Source organism: Somniosus microcephalus, chromosome 14, assembly GCF_052327205.1.
Source record: "Somniosus microcephalus isolate GS21.2 chromosome 14, FLI_Smic_1.0, whole genome shotgun sequence".
Lineage (NCBI taxonomy): Eukaryota > Metazoa > Chordata > Chondrichthyes > Squaliformes > Somniosidae > Somniosus > Somniosus microcephalus.
The window spans coordinates 56,434,059-56,452,065 of record NC_141000.1 but is presented as its reverse complement, the minus strand read 5'-3'; the positions used below and the strand labels follow the sequence as shown (position 1 = coordinate 56,452,065).

Below are 18,007 nucleotides of genomic sequence, written 5' to 3'. Positions count from 1 at the left end.
AATGTCCTCTTCATGGAGTTGGAAAGAGCAACAGTGCTCCTCTTGGCTCCACTAAACAACTGAGGGACCCTGCCACCCTGCTCTCACCCCCTTTGATCTCCACCTCCCCCCTGAATTTACCTGTGGGCCTCGGCGCCAGTTGAAATTGGCTAAGCCCTGACAGGTGAGCTGTGTCGGAGTGCCTGATTGGCACCCGTAGCTTGCCTGAATTAAGATAATGAAGCCCAGGGATGAATTTAGGATGGTCTTCAGGCCTATCCGTTCTAGCGGCGGAATCACACCCCGATTCGGGCGCGAATGAATTTAGGCCCCACTGTGACTATGCATAAGAAGGGGGATAAAAGTCAGACACGAATCACTACAGACCAGTATCCCATCTACCCACCATGTCAAAGGTTATGCAAAACCATGGTAAAAATAAACAACAGTCCAATCTCAATTACCTAATATCTCCAACAAGAGAGAGCCTAACCACACCTCCCCTTGATATTCAATGGCATTACCATCATATTGTGGCTGCAGTGTGTACCATCTACAAGATGCACTGCAGCAACTTGCCAAAGCACCTCCCAAACCCGCGACCTCTACCACCTGGAAGGGCAATGGCAGCAGGCGCATGGGAACACCACCACCTCCAAGATCCCCTCCAAGTCATACACTATCCTGACTTGGAAATATATCACCGTTCCTTCATCATTGTTGGATCAAAATCCTTAAACTTCCTACCTAACAGCACTGTGGGAGTACCTTCACCACACGGACTGCAGCCGTTCAAAAAGGCAGTTCACCACTACCTTAGGAACATAGTAACAGGAGTAGGCCATTCAGCCCCTCGAGCCTTCTTGAGGGCAATTAGGAATGGGCAATAAATGTTGGCCTTGTCAGCAACGCCCACATCCTGTGAATTAATAAATAAAAATAAAATAGTTGACTTATGATATCTCAATCTTTAAAACCACTGCACATGCAGTTTCTTGCTGATGTAAATGGGCCATAAGGCACCTTTAAAGAAATCTGCCTTATATACCTAGAATTAATTTCTGACTTTAGAATGTTAAAAGATCAGTAAAAGATGGAGAATGAGTTATCTCCAGGCCCAAATAGATAATCTGTTAGCATTTTTAGACTGCAAGACCAGAAACAGTTCTGATTGAGACAACATTATAACTTGAACATAGGTTAATCAGAGCAATGTTGCTGACAGCATTTGACTGTCAGCCAATAAATGTGAGTAGATAACTGATTTAGAAATGTAGATGGCTGATGAAACCTAGGCCAAGCAATTATTTTCTAGCTTGTCTGTGGGGTAAATATGCTTTTCCAAATGACTTCTATTCCTCCACACCCTTCAGTGTCAAGACAAAATTACAGGCTCTTACACTATTTGTCTTCAAAACTGATTGATTTCTTTGTACAATTGGCTAAAATATTTTACCCCATTATATCCATTGTAATTTTTAGAAAGTGAAAAATTCAAAATACCAACAGAGAACATTTTACAGTGCTAGAGTTTTATTGTACTGTTAACGGTTGTAGAAGTGCACAATCAAAAAGACTAAACATTGCTGACTCCAGATTTTTTGAATGATTAATCCAATAACTGAAACTCATGAACAAATGGCTGAAAATCAGTGGCGTCTTTGACAACAATTGTTGTTCAATTCTGCCTTTTAATTCACTTTCACTGACCAGCAGTCTTACCCCAATGACACAAAAGATCTTTTTTTAAACTATTCTCCCTGGGCTACAGAGCATTGAATAGCTGCATTACAGATGGATGAAAAACCCAGGTCTTTAGACTTGTATATAGTCAGTGTGTTTAGTAACTTCTGGGGAAGGTGTTTTGGCACTGTTGTCATCAGCAACAGTCAGTATTTACATAACACAGATGGAAGCAGCTCATATTACCCCTTAATTTACTGAAAACAAATCAGGTATTTTTGTACTACAGTCGTCAAATGCTTTATACCACTGACAATTGAGACAGGGTTAATTATTTAATTGAAGTTGGTCAGAGTGCCCAGGTCAGCACAAAGCCTCCACAGTAATTGACAGGAGAAGTCAAACTGGTATCTAATGTTAGCCCTCAATCTCTTTTGCCATGAAAAAGATGAGGGCCTTGTGCTGGCTGATCATAGCCCTGCGGTATCAAGGCAGTGGAAGAGCCTGGAAAGTGTACCAAGCTGTAATCTCCCAGCTGGAGGATCCTATCTGACCCAAATAATGTACAATAGTAGTAAAAGGGTCATAGATACCATTAAAAAATGTAAACATAATTAACTGTTGCAATGTAAGTGTAACCTAACCTCTTAATAGTAATAGGGAAATCAAAGAAATATTTCTTCAGAAAATGTTTATCCAAAGCGCTTAACAACAAAATGCTGAAGCATCAACTTCAGACATTCCAAATCTTTCCTTCATGACAACAATCATCATTGTAAATGATCTTGTTCAAACAAAACCATTGTAAAATACTGGTTTATTGTTCCACAGAACAATTAAGACATTTGCATGTTCAGTCCCAGTATGTATAACCCGTTTTTGTGGTTAAAGATATCATTCGGTATTTCCATTCCATTTTCAAATATTTTCTTCCTCAAATCATCTCAGCAGTCTAGTTTTCTCAGTCAGGGTTGCTCTTGTTGCCTGTATATTGCACCACTGTTACTCTTGTAGAATCATTCTAAAATGAGCGCTTCAGCAAAAGCAATGCACTGTGGTAGCTAGGACATCCAGATTGGAGGAGATAACCTCAAACCGTTCCCTTCAAAGAAAACTATATTGTTCCAAAATCATGTCCAGTTGATAAAACTATTTTTTCCACCAATTGCTAGCCTTTTAATCCACTTTAAATAGTTTACTGAACTTCCGGAAGTCAGTTATTAATTTTCCAGAACTAGTCTGTTAAATTTGAATATTGCCCTTCATTCAAACATGTCTCCTTTTCCCAGGTGCAGTTACAGGCATCTGAAGGTTAAATGAAGTGATGCATTCACACTTTGAGATATTCTTGGTAAAAATCCTTCAGGTATTCCTGTCTCTCAGAGGGCAGTAGCTTTATTTCAGACACAGTTACAGTCTCACAAATTCTTAAGAAGCTACACTCAAATCACAAAGCTTGATTACTCATTTTCAATTTCAAGCAACTCTTGTTTTTTGGAACAGCTTGTACTCCATTTTTTCATGAACCTTAAGAAGGTATGTCAATGTCAGTCTATGACTTTTGAAAAGCAAAGTAAGACTTCAGAAATGTGTTAATTTAAGACAAATGCAGTTGCATGTAAATCAAACTCAGGCATGAAATGGCTTCGCTTTTATATAATGTCTCTCACTGATCAGGAACCTGGTAAGAAAGGACATGGTGTATTCTTTACATGAAAAAAGATCAATCTGCAACTGAGGTTTAGGGCACGAGCATTGTCTTCAGTCTGTCAATGAAATGTTATCTACACCAGAGATCCTGCCCTGTTCTGTGCAGGTACCATGACTGGTATGCCACCCATTCGCTGAAGATTTGCATGACTAACAGCATAGGAGAGTGTGTGCTGTGACTGTGTCTTACGACCAAGCGAGCCATTGCATCTTGCTAGGTTTTGTGAAGATGGAGATGAACTTGTAGCTATGACCATTGCCTTTGGTGTGGTGTGGTGGCTTCCATTCGCATACAACGGTCGGTTCTGTGGTTGACTGGACGACGTGGTAATTGAGTGGCGCGTATGACCGTTATACCGACTGAATGAATTTGACTCATAGGTGGGCTTCTTCTTTTGCCAGTAGTGGGCATTGTATGTGTTTGCTGATGTGAGGGTATCATTTGCAGAGGAACCATCTGGATGGAAAGCTTTGATGGATGATAATGGTGGGATGTCATCTTCCCTGAAGAAAGAAATAGTGATTTTAAAAAATGTTATCAGAATAATTAACCACCTGCTAATTCTGTTTGATCTTTCTATTATGTCAAGAAATAATACAACTGTAAAGATGCTTATTCCAGGAGTTGAAAAGTGCTAAACACGATGAGTCACGTGAAATTAAAATCTAATAAACTAAATAGGTCATTGCACTGATCCCATGCTCAAAATTAACATAGGTCAGATATAGGCCTACAGCACTGTTGTGACAATATTCAAACCCATGCTCCCGTTGCATGTGGCTCCCCCCACTAGGAGCACAGGATCGATAAATTTATCCTAATATGTCACTTGTTCTCTATATATTTTGTTTGTACCACAGGTATAAATGAAGGACATTAAAACTCCGATATAGTGAAGAATGTTAACCTTCTTTATGACATCACTGTGAAACTAATATGGCATAGAAAAAGTATCATCCCACAGATTATTCAGTTCCAGAGGAATCCAACCATGCACGAGAGCAAGAATCTTGCACGTTATTCATGAATATTATAAACAATAACATGGTTCATGTCCATTATATTTAATTCTGATTTAAAAAATTCGACATGGTGTTGATTATTATGCTCGTATTCTGCAGATATGGAACAGACCTTGAAGTAAATTATCCCAGTATCTTCTGTGCGAGTTGCCAAGCAATTTTGAAATCCAAGTTGTTTAAGCACTTCAGTTTGGCCTAGTTTCAAACCCACATACAAGTAGTGAAAGGACAATCTTCTGATCATCTGTTTCACGCTTTTCCTAACAGTCAGACATTTATGAAGTTACTTTCACCATCAAGACACCATGGGACACACCAGTAGTTCAGTGAATAAAAGCACAGCATGATATGGTGTTGAACCTGACCTCCACTAAGTATGTATCCATAACAGTGTGGCTCAGTGGGGGAATTCAGTGAGAATTAAACCTGTCTCCCACCACTCTGCACTGTGCGTACATTGATGTTCCAACACATTACACCGTCAAACCACCCTCCTGCAGAATATTTTAATAGGTCAGTGAAACCTTGCATTTTAAAACTGGCTTTTTAAAAGAAATCTTGTTCTGTTTAATGCACCTAGTACAATCAGACTGTACAACTGATCAGATATCCGGTGAAAAATTCTCAAGGCCCACGGAGCTCTTGCAAATCATCCATTATTCCGTAATCCATCAATCCTTATCACGCAAATTTTGTACATTTTTTTCTGGAACCATAATTAGGGCATGAGATTGTAGCTTAAAGGATGACAAATGTAACTGCTATAGCCTTCGGAATGAAAATTACATTAATTAATTTAACACAATAAATCAGGTGGTCTGCACAATGAGAATGTGTATTTCCATAAATTTTCTTCTGCAGAACTTAATAGGAATCAATAAATTTTGGAGAAATTTGCATTGATGTCAGTCACAGAGTGACTGTGTGTGTATATATATACTATATCTATATAGATATATATATATATATAGTTACATTGAAACTCACATTCAAACTTCTTGCAATCACGAGCGGTGAATGGAAAGAGTACAGAAAACATTTAAATCCATATATATAATAAAAATAAAAGTCTCGTGTCCAGCATGTATCTGTAACACTTCAGATGCCAGTCTTTACACATTGTGGCTCTGCCCTTGCATGTGCAATAAACTTTTACACCACCAGATCCTTCCAAGTCATCAATGGTGACAAATGTCAAATTAGTCAATCACCTGCCCACAGATGCATCAAAAGCCTTTGTTTGCAAGAGGCAACACATTTATCACTTTACCTGCAGAAAGGAGGTTACAGCTTGGCAGACCACAGAATGTTCTCAGGTGCTAGGGTTCCCAAGAGTACAAGGCACTCTGTTCTTTTTTTTGTTCATTCACGGGATGTGGGAGTCACTAGCAAGGCCAGCATTTATTGCCCATCCCTAATTGCCCTCGAGAAGGTGTAAATGAGCAGCGTTCTTGAACCGCTGCAGTCTGTGTGGTGAAGGTACTCCCACAGTAATGTTAGGTAGCGAGTTCCAGGATTTTGACTTAGCAATGATGAAGAAACAGTGATATATTTCCAAGTCAGGATGGTGTGTAACTTGGAGCGGAAATTGGAGGTGGTGGTGTTCCCTTGCACCTCTGCCCTTGTCCTTCTAGGTGGTAAAGGTTGTGAGTTTGGGACATGCTGTTGAAGAAGCCTTGGCGAGTTGCTGCAGTGCATCTTATAGATGGTACACACGGCAGCCACGGTGTGCCGGTGGTGGAGGGAGTGAATGTTTAAGGTGGTGGATGGGGTGCCAATCAAGTGGACTGTTTTGTCCAGGATGGTGTTGAGCTTCTTGAGTGTTGTTGGAGCTGCACTTATCCAGGCAAGTGGAGAGTGTGCCATCATACTCCTGATTTGTGCCTTGGACGTGGTGAAAAGGCTTTGGGGAGTCAGGAGATGAGTCACTTGTCGCAGAATGCCCAGCCTCTGACCTGCTCTTGTTGCCACAGTATTTCTGTGCCTGGTCCAGTTAATTTCCTGGTCAATGGTGACCACCAGGATGTTGATGGGGGGGATTTGACAATGGTAATGCCATTGAATGTCAAGGGGAGGTGGTTAGACTCTCGCTTGTTGGAGATGGTCATTGCCTGGCCCTTGTGTGGCACGAATGTTACTTGCCACATATCAGCCCAAGCCTGGATATTGTCCACTGCTTGCTGCATGCAGGCATGGACTGCTTCATTATCTGAGGAATTACAAATGGAACTGAACACTGTGCGATCATCAGCGAACATTCCCACTCCTGACCTTATGATGGAGGGGAGAATATTGATGAAGCAGCTGAAGATGGTTGGGCCTAAGACACTGCCCTGAGGAACTCCTGCAAGTGATGTTCTGGAGCTGAGATGATTGGCCTCCAAGAGCCACAACTGTACAGACTGCCACCACCTCCTGACAGGCAGAGTGCACTGTTGCTCTCTGAGGAAGATGCTCTGAAGTGCTGAACAGGCCACTCCTCGTCCTACTTACCTCCTGCAGCATTACGTTCACTATGCCAGTCATCAAACAGGGGGGCATGTGCTGCCCACTGTCATTTACCCACAGTCTCCATTTTGTGCCTCCACATTGTGTTTCCTTTCACCTCTTTTGTGCCAGGCACATTTTGCTCCTCCCCAACCTTAGCAAAGGCTGACAAATATTTGAAATTCAATTGGAAGCTTTAGAAAGGCGGAAATAATATTTGCCCTCCTATGCAGTCTTTTTTGTGCATCCCTCATTAGCTGCTAGCACACAACCAGCAGTTTGCTGGAAGCTTACACTAATTATTCAGATTCCATAAAATTGGGCACACTTACCTCAGTGCACTATGGGCTAGCTTGGGCTAGGCTGCCAACTGTTCCAAGAACAGATTTTGCTAGGTCACAAAATTGAGGCTTATATTAAAATGAAGCCCAATACACATGTAATACAAAAACCTTTTGCTTTATTTTTAAAAATATCCTGCTCTATTGATGTGCCTGAAACAGATTCTGAAGAAAATGAAAAGCAGCAGAAAATGTCCTTTCATATCTTATGGGAGGCATAAATTGATCGTCAGGGAGGTACAGCCATTTATTTTAACTTACATCATTATTGGACATGGTGCAAAAGAGCGAACATTTTTATTGCGCCTTTCACAGCCTCAGGACATCCAAAAGCGCTTCACAGCCAAGTAAATGCTTCTGATGTGTAGTCACTGTTGTAATGTAGGAAACGTGGCAGCAATTTGCACACAGCAAGCTCCCACAAACAGCAATGTGATAATGGCCAGATAATCTGTTTTGGTGATGATGGCTGAGGAATAAATATTGACCAGGACACCCCTGGGAGGACTCCCCTGCTCTTCTTCGAAATAGTGCCATGGGATCTTTTACATCTACCTGAGAAAGCAGGTGGGGTCTTGGTTTAACGTCTCATCTAAAAGACAGCACCTCCGACAGTGCAACACTCCATCAGTACTGCACTGGGGCGTTAGCCTAGATTTTGTGCTCAAGTCTCTGGAGTGGGGCTTGAACCCACGACCTTCTGACTCAGAGGCAAGAGTGTTACCCACTGAGCAACGGCAGACACCCAATAAATGTTTCTACAGTTCTCAAAGGGTTCAGTAACTGCTACCCTCTGGCCAAAGCCCACTAAGTACTGACGCAATGCTGCATTGTCAGAGGTGTCATCTTTCGAATGAAACATAAAACTGAGGCCCCATCTGCTGTTCAGTTGGATGTAGAAAATACAATGGAACTGTTCAAAGAAGAGCAGAGAATTCTCCTGGTGTCGTGGCCAACCTTTATTCCTCAACCAACACTACCAAAAAACAGATTAACTGGTCATTATCTCATTGCTGTGTCCGAGACCTGACTGGGCTCAAAATTAGCTGCCACATTTGCCCAGGTAACAGCAGCGACTGTGCCTCAAATGTAATTCATTAGCTGTGAAATGTTTTGGGATGTCCCAACGATACAAAAAGTGCTGTATAAATGCAAATTCTTTCTTTCTTAATATCCTAAAGTACTGACCGGATTTCATTGGGAATCTCTTCCTCTTCATACTTGTTTTTGCTCCTCCAGTAGAACAGAATGACAATAGAAAGGATGCAGAGCAGAAGTGCCAGGATGCCCGTCACCACAGCTCCGACTATGATTCCAACATTCTGGAGTTGTGCTGTTGAAGCAAAAGAAAAACAGAATTTTAACTTATTTTCCTCTCGGCACCTAATTTTCTGTAAAAACCACGTTTATGCACGTTAACAGGGTTTCCACTGCATTTCCGGCAGAGTTACAACAGTGGAGCGGGAGCAGCTTCTGAGGAAATTCCAGGCACATGTAATTTGTGTTAAATATGGTAATCTTAAAACTTTGTAGCATCACAAATGATTTTTCTGCTCAGTAAGTCTTCCTATAAGTGTATGGACAATTTGAGTGGACAGATTTTTGTACCATATTTATAGTATTGCTGGGTACATTTGATCTAGAATGACTCCACTTGAATTGGTTTCCGAGACCAACCTTAGTCTGCTAGAAACCACTTCACAAAAAGATCGAGCCACTTCCGTAATTTGGAAATTGAACTGAGAATTGTGGCAGTTCACAAGTTACAGTATAAATTGGGCAGTGTCAGCCAGGGCTCAGTGGTAGAACTCTCGCCTCGGAGTCAGAAGGTCATGGGTTCAAGTCCCAGAGTCTTGAGTACATAATCTAGGCCGGCTGGCACTTCAGTGCAGTACTGAGGGAGTGTTTGGACAAGATGTTACACGGAGACGTCTGCCCACTCGGATCCCATGGCTCTATTCGAAGAATAACAGGGGAGTTCTCTCGGTGTCCTGGACAACATTTATCCCATTTATCATTTATCTCATTACTGTTTGTGGGGCCTTGCGGTGTGCAACTCGGCTGCCGCGTTTCCCAGATTACAACAGTGACTACACTTCGAATGTACTTCATTGGCTGCAAGGCACTTTGAGACATCCTGAGGTCATGAAAGGCACTATATAAATACAAGTTTTTCTTCCTTGTTTTCATTATTCACCTCGTCCCCTGCTCTCTCTTTAAACCACACCACGGTTGCCCGTAGCTTTTCAGGATTTGGCTTTTCTCCCTAATAGTCAGACTGCTTGTCAGACATCCAGTGCTGGATGAGCAGAAATTTACTTCAATTAAATATTGGGAAGACCAAAGCCATTGTCTTCGGTCCCTGCCACAAACTCCGTTCGCTAGCCACCTACTCCATCCCTCTCTGTCTGAGGCTGAGCCAGACTGTTCGCTACCTTGGTGTCATATTTGACCCCAAAATGAGCTTCTGACCACAAATCCGTGCCATCACCAAGACCGCCTATTTCTACCTCCAGAACATTGCCCAACTCCGCCCTTGCCTCAGCTCATCTGCTGCTAAAACCCTCAACCATGCCGTTGTTACCTCGAGACTTGATTATTCCAACACACTCCTGGCGGACATCCCACGTTCTACCTTCCATAAACTTGAGGTCATCCAAAACTCTGCTGCTCGTGTCCTAACTCGCACCAAGTCCCATTCACCCATCACCCCCGTGCTCGCTGACCTACATTGGCTCCCAATTAAGCAACGCCTCGATTTCAAAATTCTCATCCTTGTTTTTAAATCCCTCCATGGCCTCGCCCTTGCCTATCTCGGTTATCTCCTCTAGCCCCACAACCCTCCGAGATATCTGTGCTCCTCTAATTCTGGCCATTTCAGCATCCCTGATTTTAATCGCTCAACTATTGGTGGCCGTGCCTTCAGCTGCCAAGGCCCTAAGCTCTGGAATTCCCTCCCTAAACCTCTATTTCCTTCTTTAAGACACTCCTAAAAACCTATCTCTTTGACCAAGCTTTTGGTCATCTGCCCTAATATCTCATGTGGCTCGGTGTAAAATTTTGTTTTATAATGCTCCTGTGAAGTGCCTTGGGACATTATACTACATTCATAGAATGGTTACAAGCACTACATTCATAGAATGGTTACAAGCACAGAAGGAGGCCATTTGGCCTGTCGAGCCCATGCCAGCTCTCTGCAAGAGCACTTCAGCTAGTCTCACTCCCCTGTCCTTTCCCCGTAGCCCTGCAAATTTTTTTCCTTCAGGTACTTATGCAATTCCCTTTTGAAAGCCATGACTGAATCTGCCTCCACCACCCTTTCAGGTAGTGCATTCCAGACCACTCGCTGCGTTAAAAAGTTTTTCCTCATGTCGCCTTTGGTTCTTCTGCCAATCACCTTAAATCTGTGTCCTCTGGTCTTTGACCCTTCTGCCAATGGGAACAGTTTCTCTCTATCTACTCTGTCTAGACACCTCATGATTTTGAACACCTCTATCAAATCTCCTTTCAATCTTCTCTGCTCTAAGGAGAACAACTCCAGTGTCTCCAGTCTATCCACATAACTGAAGTCGCTCATCCCTGAAACCATTCTCGTAGATCTTTTCTGCACCCTCTCTAATGCCTTCACATCCTTCCTAAAGTGCGGTGCCCAGAATTGGACACAATATTCCAGTTGAGGCCAAATCAGTGTTTTATAAAGGATTGTCATAACTTCCTTGCTTTTGTACTCTATGCCTCTATTTATGAAGCCCAGGATCCCGTATGCTTTTTTTAAACTGCTTTCTCAACCTGCCCTGCCACCTTCAATGATTTGTGCACATATACCTCCAGGTCTCTCTGTTCCTGCACCCACTTTAGAATTGTACCCTTTAGTATATATTGCCTCTCCTTGTTCTTCCTACCAAAATTTATCACTTTGCACTTTTCTGCGTTAAATTTCATCTGCCATTCCACCAGCCTGTCTATGTCCTCTTGAAGTCTATCACTATCCTCCTCACTGTTCACTATACTTCCAAGTTTTGTGTCATCTGCTTTTGAAATTGTGCCCTGTACACCAAAGTCTAAGTAATTTATATACATCAAGAAAAGCAGTGGTCCTAGTACCGACCCCTGAGGAACACCACTATATACTTTCCTCCGGTCTGATAAACAACCGTTCACCACTACTCTCTGTTTCCTGTCACTTAGACAATTTTGTATCAATGCTGCCACTGTTCCTCTTATTCCATGGGCTTCAACTTTGCTGGCAAGCCTATTATGTGGCACTTTATCAAATGTCTTCTGGAAGTTCATGCACACCACATCAACAACATTTGCCCTCATCAATCCTCTCTGTTAACTCATCAAAAAACACAATCAAGTTAGTTAAAAACAATTTGCCTTTAACAAATCAGTGCTGGGTTTCCTTAATTAATCCACACTTGTCCAAGTGACTGTTAATTTTGTCCCAGATTATTGTTTCTAAAAGCTTCCCCACCACCGAGGTTAAACTGACTGGCCTGTAGTTGCTGGGTTTATCCTTACACTCTTTTTTGAACAAGGGGGTAACATTTGCAATTCTCCAGTTCTCTGGCACTAGCCCCATATCTAAGGAGGATTGGATGATTATGGCCAGTACCTCTGTGATTTTTTCCTTTATCTAAGGATAAACATTAAAGGTGCTATATAAATACAAGTTGTTGCTGTTGTTGTTGTAGTAGTCAAAGATGTATTCGGAAAGTCTTGGTGTCTTCTAGTAGTTGCACAACGGCATGATTGAAATAAAAAATATTCCCTCTTAATATTTCACAATATTTCTAGAAACTTTAATGTGTAAAATCTGCAAAACATCTGTCTGAGAGCGACAACTGATAAAGGTCTGAGATTATTGTTTGTATAGCATTGCAAATATAGTTTGCTGCAAAAACCTTATTGGGATCCCCTCCCCCTACCCTCACTATATTAGCATGACATTTCCATTTCTCACATTAGCCAGCCTCATAATATCTCTGTGAGATTGCCTCATTAGTGTCAATTAGTGCCAAAGTATTGGGAGGTCTGTGCTGTGGACCTGCATCCCCAGAGGACTGGGTTGTGATTGCCTGAACTAATTTCACTTAGGACCATTAACAACCATGAAAGAGAGGTGACTTTCATCCCAGCAGTCTGGCTTGGATTGTCATATGACACCACGCAGTCCCTTCACTAATAATATTTTTAAAGATCAACTCGGATGACAAGCAGACAATGAATAACAAATAGCAGAGGCTTACAACATAGGATTTTTAAATGGTAAATTTCATAAATATTTTTGGACATGTTCCCATGTGTGTTGTTTACATATTAATGTTACCAGCACCTAATAGTTCAGATCTTTTTTCATCTTGGTAGAAACACATGCTAATTATGACACCATATATGTATAATATTAACCTTTACTTTTTTGAGCAGTTTCACAATAGTAACATCCAGCTTAATACAATTTCCCCACTCATTCTGCATGTTTTCATCTGAGTTTATCTCAAATGTGTAACAATAAAAAGTTTTAGATGAAGGAGGTAGCATGTTTCAAAACATTTAATTGAATTCAAAAGATTTATTAGTAAGTTAAAAACTGCAACTAATGCCCCCTAATGGCCCAACTGGTAGATTAAAATTTGCCAGAAAAGCCAGGAAGATCCTGGATTCAATCCTCAGTTTATGCTTATTGATTTCAGCTAGGGAAGCAACAGGTGTGCTACTATGGTCCCAAGATAAGGGAGGTTTAAAAATAAAATCAACACGTATTCCTACTCCTGGTCACTATCCAGTGAATCATACTGAGAAGTACATGTGTATGATCACTGTGCTCAACTGCAATACATCTTAAGATCAAATAGCATGTTAAAACTCATTGTCTAGACAGATACATAAAGAATGGCCACTAAGGCAAGGTACTAGAGGATAGCCAGTGCCTGTAAAACTGTAACCCAGAATAAGTCAGTGTCTTCAGCAGAGGAGGTGAGAAAATTGAAGGTTTGCAAATAATGGGAAGCCAGTTTATGATTACAAGAAACATAATTAAATAAACCTCATATTTCTACAAACCCACTGTAAAACTGTAATTAAACTTCCACCCACCCCCCACCCAGAAAAATATCTCAAAAGTGTCAGCTTCATTCAGTTGGCAGCACTCTTTCCTTTGATTCATAAGGTTATGGACTCAGACTCATCAGGACTTGAGCACATAGTTTAAGTTGACACTCCAATGCAATGCTGCATTGTCACAGCAAATGAACCATTAAACTGAGGTTCTCTCTACCTGCTCAGATGGATGTTAAAGCTATATTGAGAAGTTGGTAGGATTGGTATGCAGAATTATGAGTTCAAATGTGACAAGGGCCTCATTCATCTGATGTATAATGTACCTAATTTCACACTAAAAAAAACCCCAAAATATTGTTAAAGCTAACTGTTTGTAAAATGTTGTTAAATTCATAAGATGAATATTTTTGATAATATGCCACCGTAAATGTTCTTTTGATGGCCCTAACTCTTTGCTTAATCTATAGTGTGAGATTTGCAAAATTTCTACATTTCCCCAAAGGTTATTAATAAGAAAAGGGACCCTGCATGGACATTTTAATGAAAAGTGATACCCAAAATGGTGTCCGTGCCTCGTGGCAGAAAGCCTGTGAGATTTTTAAAACTTGGACTCTGCGGCACAGGCAGCTCGTGGAGAAACCGAAACCAAAGCTGTAGTTTCTGTGAAGAGAGACTTTGCATTTTTAAAACCAAACAGGACTTTGAATTATGTATTAGATCAAATTGGAGACAAATCTAAACCCAGTTAGGCCTATAGTTAAGGCCATCAAGCAGTTTGCATAAATAATCGGCAACAGATTAAGGAAGCCATCGAGGCTGGACAGGCCCATCAAGGTGCATTCATGACAAAACAAGTCAATTATCGGGCCGGTAGATGCGATTACCGGCCATCTAAAAACAGTTAGAGTAGATTGCTACCGTTATTTTAAAATAGCCCGCCAAGATTCAGACAAAGAACTAACCTGATTTGGCGCGCAGGTAAGGGCCAGCCAAAGGAGTATAATTGTAGGCCCACCGGCAACCTTCTCTCTCTGCTCTCAGCCTTGCTCCGGCCCCTCGCCCTCGTGGCTGCTGCTCTTCCCCCGTTCCGCACTTACCCCCTGGCCTTTGCCCGTGCCTTTCCCCACTCCATCTGGAATCGCCCAGGAACTGCATTGGGCAGACACGGACAATTCAGGCCAGGCGAGGCGGGACGCGACGAGGCGAGGAGGTGAGACGAACTGAGGAAGACAACGGAGGAGACGAACTGAGGAAGACGACTGAAGACAGGCTTCGAATCATCAGGCCTTCGGTCTCAGCTGACCTGCGACCATCTTCATGCAAACTCAAACTGTCGGCCGAGGAAGAGGAACCGCCATCCCTGCAAGGTAAAGTACCCAAGCAGAGACTTTAACTTTGGGGTACTCGAACCTGGACAACGCCCTTGCAGCACCCGGAGACCACGTGACGACGGCAGGCTCCAGAAAGCACCAAGAGCGAACCCCGAACCCCACTGCTGTTTTGAGTTCAGCAGACCCTTTTTGATTGGTGAGCATGAAGTTCTGACCCCTCATAGCTTGATCTAGTTAGGTATAGGGGGTGGGATAAGGATAAGGGGATTGTTAAGATAGTTGTTTTCCCTCGATGTGCCGTGTGTTCCCCATTCCCTGTATAAGTATATTATTTTGTATTTTGCCTGTAAAAAAGTGTATACTAGTAACTTTTTCATAAGATTGTGTTAATTTCCTCTTCAATAAAAATCTTGGTTTTTGCTTACATCCAACCACCTGTCTAATCGAGTCTTCTCTGTATCGCCGCCTTGTACCTAAGTCTAGAACCCAGGGGCGTGGGAGCGATTCGAACCGCTCATAAACAGTCAGAGGCATAACTGACTGGGTGCACGCGCCACCCCACACCACCCCCTACAATATTGACGCTGAATCATTTCAGTGGCTAGATGGCTAATGTCTACAAATGCTGCAGAGTTCAAAATCCCAGTTGCTATTATTGTATGGAATATATTGAAAACCTTATACAGGTCAAACTGAATTCTGCACTTATTAGGTAGAGAGAAAAAAAAAGCACTAAATGATATTTTCTGCAAAAACCAATGCTGACTACTTACGTGCAATAACTTGCAGATCAATGGCACAGGTTCTGGATTCAATTGCATTAGAAACTGTACACTGGTACCAACCATTTGTAGCAGTGCTGATATTCCGGAGAATCAACGTTCCCTGCATCTGATCTGGAACGATATATTAAACATTTATGAGATGCACAATCATTTACTGATTTATAAAGACCAGTTTTGAAGAATTCTAAATTGTATCACTTCACCCACAAGACAGTCCTGACCTTGCTCCAGCTCAGGGGCACTCCCCAGCTTTTTACTGAAGGCTACATTCCCACTTGATGACTACTACAATTCAAAAGGATAAACATGTAAAAGGTAAAGCCCATCTCCCACCACTACATGCCAACTGGGTCACTAGTCATTTCTAATATAAAAAATAAAAAACTGCAAATACTGGAAATTTAAAACAAAAACAGGAAATGCTGAAAATAAACAGAAGCTCCATCTGTATCTGTAAAGAGAAAAGAGAGGGTCACATTTCAGGTAGACATACTTTCACCAGGAATTTTCTTGGAGCTGCTCCCACTCCACCGCCATAACTTCACCAGAACTGCGGCGGAAACTGTTACAAGGCCCGCACTTTCAAAAGGCACAGGTCCAGCTTATCAATGCTAATGAGGTAGAAGGGAATGTTCCCGCCGTTTTCTCCTACAGTAAAGCCCATGGCTCACCAAGATGCACCATGGACCCTCCTCAGACCAGAGGAGCCCAAAAGAGAAGTAGAAAATTTCTTACTAATTACCCACGGACTCTTTGGTACTTGGGGCCTTGGCGCTGCTGCTCTCCAGATCCCAAGATTGGTGACAAGGAACGCAGCTGTTGGACTGGCAGACTTCCCGCCCCCTTTTGTCAGCAAGGCCCTCCCAAGGGACAGGCCTGCATCCAGGCCATGTTAATTTTTTTTTAATTGTTTGAGATGTGGGCGTCGCTGGCAATGCCAGCATTTATTGCCCATCCCTAATTGCCCTCAAGGTGTGGTGGTAAGTTACCTTCTTGAACCGCTGCAGTCCATGTGGTGAAGGTACTCCCACAGTGCTGTTAGGGATTGAGTTCCACGATTTTGACCCAGCGACGTTGAAGGATCGGCGATATACTTCTAAGTCAGTATGGTATGCGACTTGGAGGGGAATTTGGAGGTGGTGGTGTTCCCATGTGCCTGCTGCCCTTGTCCTTCTAGGTGGAAGAGGTCGCAGGTTTGGGAGGTGCTGCCAAAGAAGCCTTGCGGAGTTGCTGCAGTGCATCTTGTAGATGGTACACACTGCAGCCAAGGTACGCCGGTGGTGGAGGGAGTGAATGTTTAAGGTGGTGGATGGGGTGCCAATCAAGCGGGCTACTTTGTCCTGAATGGTGTCGAGTTTGAGTGTTGTTGGAGTTGCACTCATCCAGGCATACATCCATACTCCTTACTTGTGCCTTGTAGATGGTGGAAAGGCTTTGGGGAGTCAGGAGGTGAGAGACTCACCGCAGAATACCTGCTCTGACTGGCTCTTGTTGCCACAGTATTTATGTGGCTGGTCCAGTTAAGTTTCTGGTCAATGCTGGCCCTCAGGATGTTGATGGTGGGGGATTCGGCAATGGTAATGCCATTGAATGTCAAGGGACGGTGGTTAGACTCTCGCTTGTTGGAGTTAGTCATTGCCTGGCACTTCTGTGGCGCAAATGTTACCTACCACTCATCAGCCCAAGCCGAAGCCTGAACGTCGTCCAGGTCTTGTTGCATGCAGGCATGGACTGCTTCATTATCTGAGGAGTTGTGAATGGCACTGAAAACTGTGCAGTCATCAGCGAACATCCCCATTTCTGACCTTATGTTGGAGGGAAGGTCATTGATGAAGCAGCTGAGGATGGTTGGGTCTAGGACACTGCCCTGAGGAACTCCTGCAGCGATGTCCTGGGGCTGTGATGATTGACCTTCAACCACCACAACCATTTTCCTTTGTGCTAGGTATGACTTGAGCCAGTAGAGAGTTTTCCCCCTGATTCCCATTGACTTCAGTTTTACTGGGGCTCCTTCATGGCACACTTGGTCAAATGCTGCCTTGATGTCAAGGGCAGTCACTTTCACCTCACCTCTGGACATCAGCTCCTTTGTCCATGTTTGGACCAAGGCTATAATGAGGTCGGGAGCGGAGTGGTCTTGGCGGAACCCAAACTGGGCATCAGTGTGCAGGATATTGGTAAGTGCCGCTTGACAGCACTGTCGATGACACCTTCCATCACATTGCTGGTGATTGAGAGTAGAGTGATGAGGCGGTAATTGGCCGGATTGGATTTGTCCTGCTTTTTGTGGACAGGACATACCTGGGCAGTTTTCCACATTGTCTGATAGATGCCAGTGTTATAGCTGTACTGGAACAGCTTGGCTAGAGGCACGGCTAGTTCTGGAGCACAAATCTTCAGCATGATAGCTGGGATGTGTATTGATTTCTTTGTGGGTTCAATGACGAGACATTTATGAAAGAGAATGTCTTTTAATCTAAAGCTTGTTCAACTCTGGTTAACAGCCTTACAGGAGACACCATGCTAGAAATCCATCTAAAACAAAACCAAAACTAAACTGCTTGTCTTTGTCACATGCCCTCTGCTGGTCAGGCATAAGTAATCA

At 42.7% G+C, this 18,007-nt stretch overlaps 1 protein-coding gene across 4 annotated transcripts in view; it reads right to left on the bottom strand.

Moving 5' to 3' along the window:
* Positions 1-1,490: 1,490 nt before the first annotated feature.
* Positions 1,491-18,007, bottom strand: part of igsf11 (immunoglobulin superfamily member 11) — a 287,696-nt gene continuing 271,179 nt past the window's right edge. For all 4 annotated transcript variants that reach the window (XM_086006577.1, XM_086006580.1, XM_086006576.1 and 1 more), the window contains 3 exons: positions 15,391-15,513; positions 8,412-8,556; positions 1,491-3,876 (listed from right to left, as the gene is read on the bottom strand). In XM_086006577.1, the coding sequence (XP_085862703.1) occupies positions 3,447-3,876; positions 8,412-8,556; positions 15,391-15,513 (698 nt within the window). In that variant the 3' untranslated portion in view covers positions 1,491-3,446. The remainder of the gene's footprint in view (positions 3,877-8,411; positions 8,557-15,390; positions 15,514-18,007) is intronic.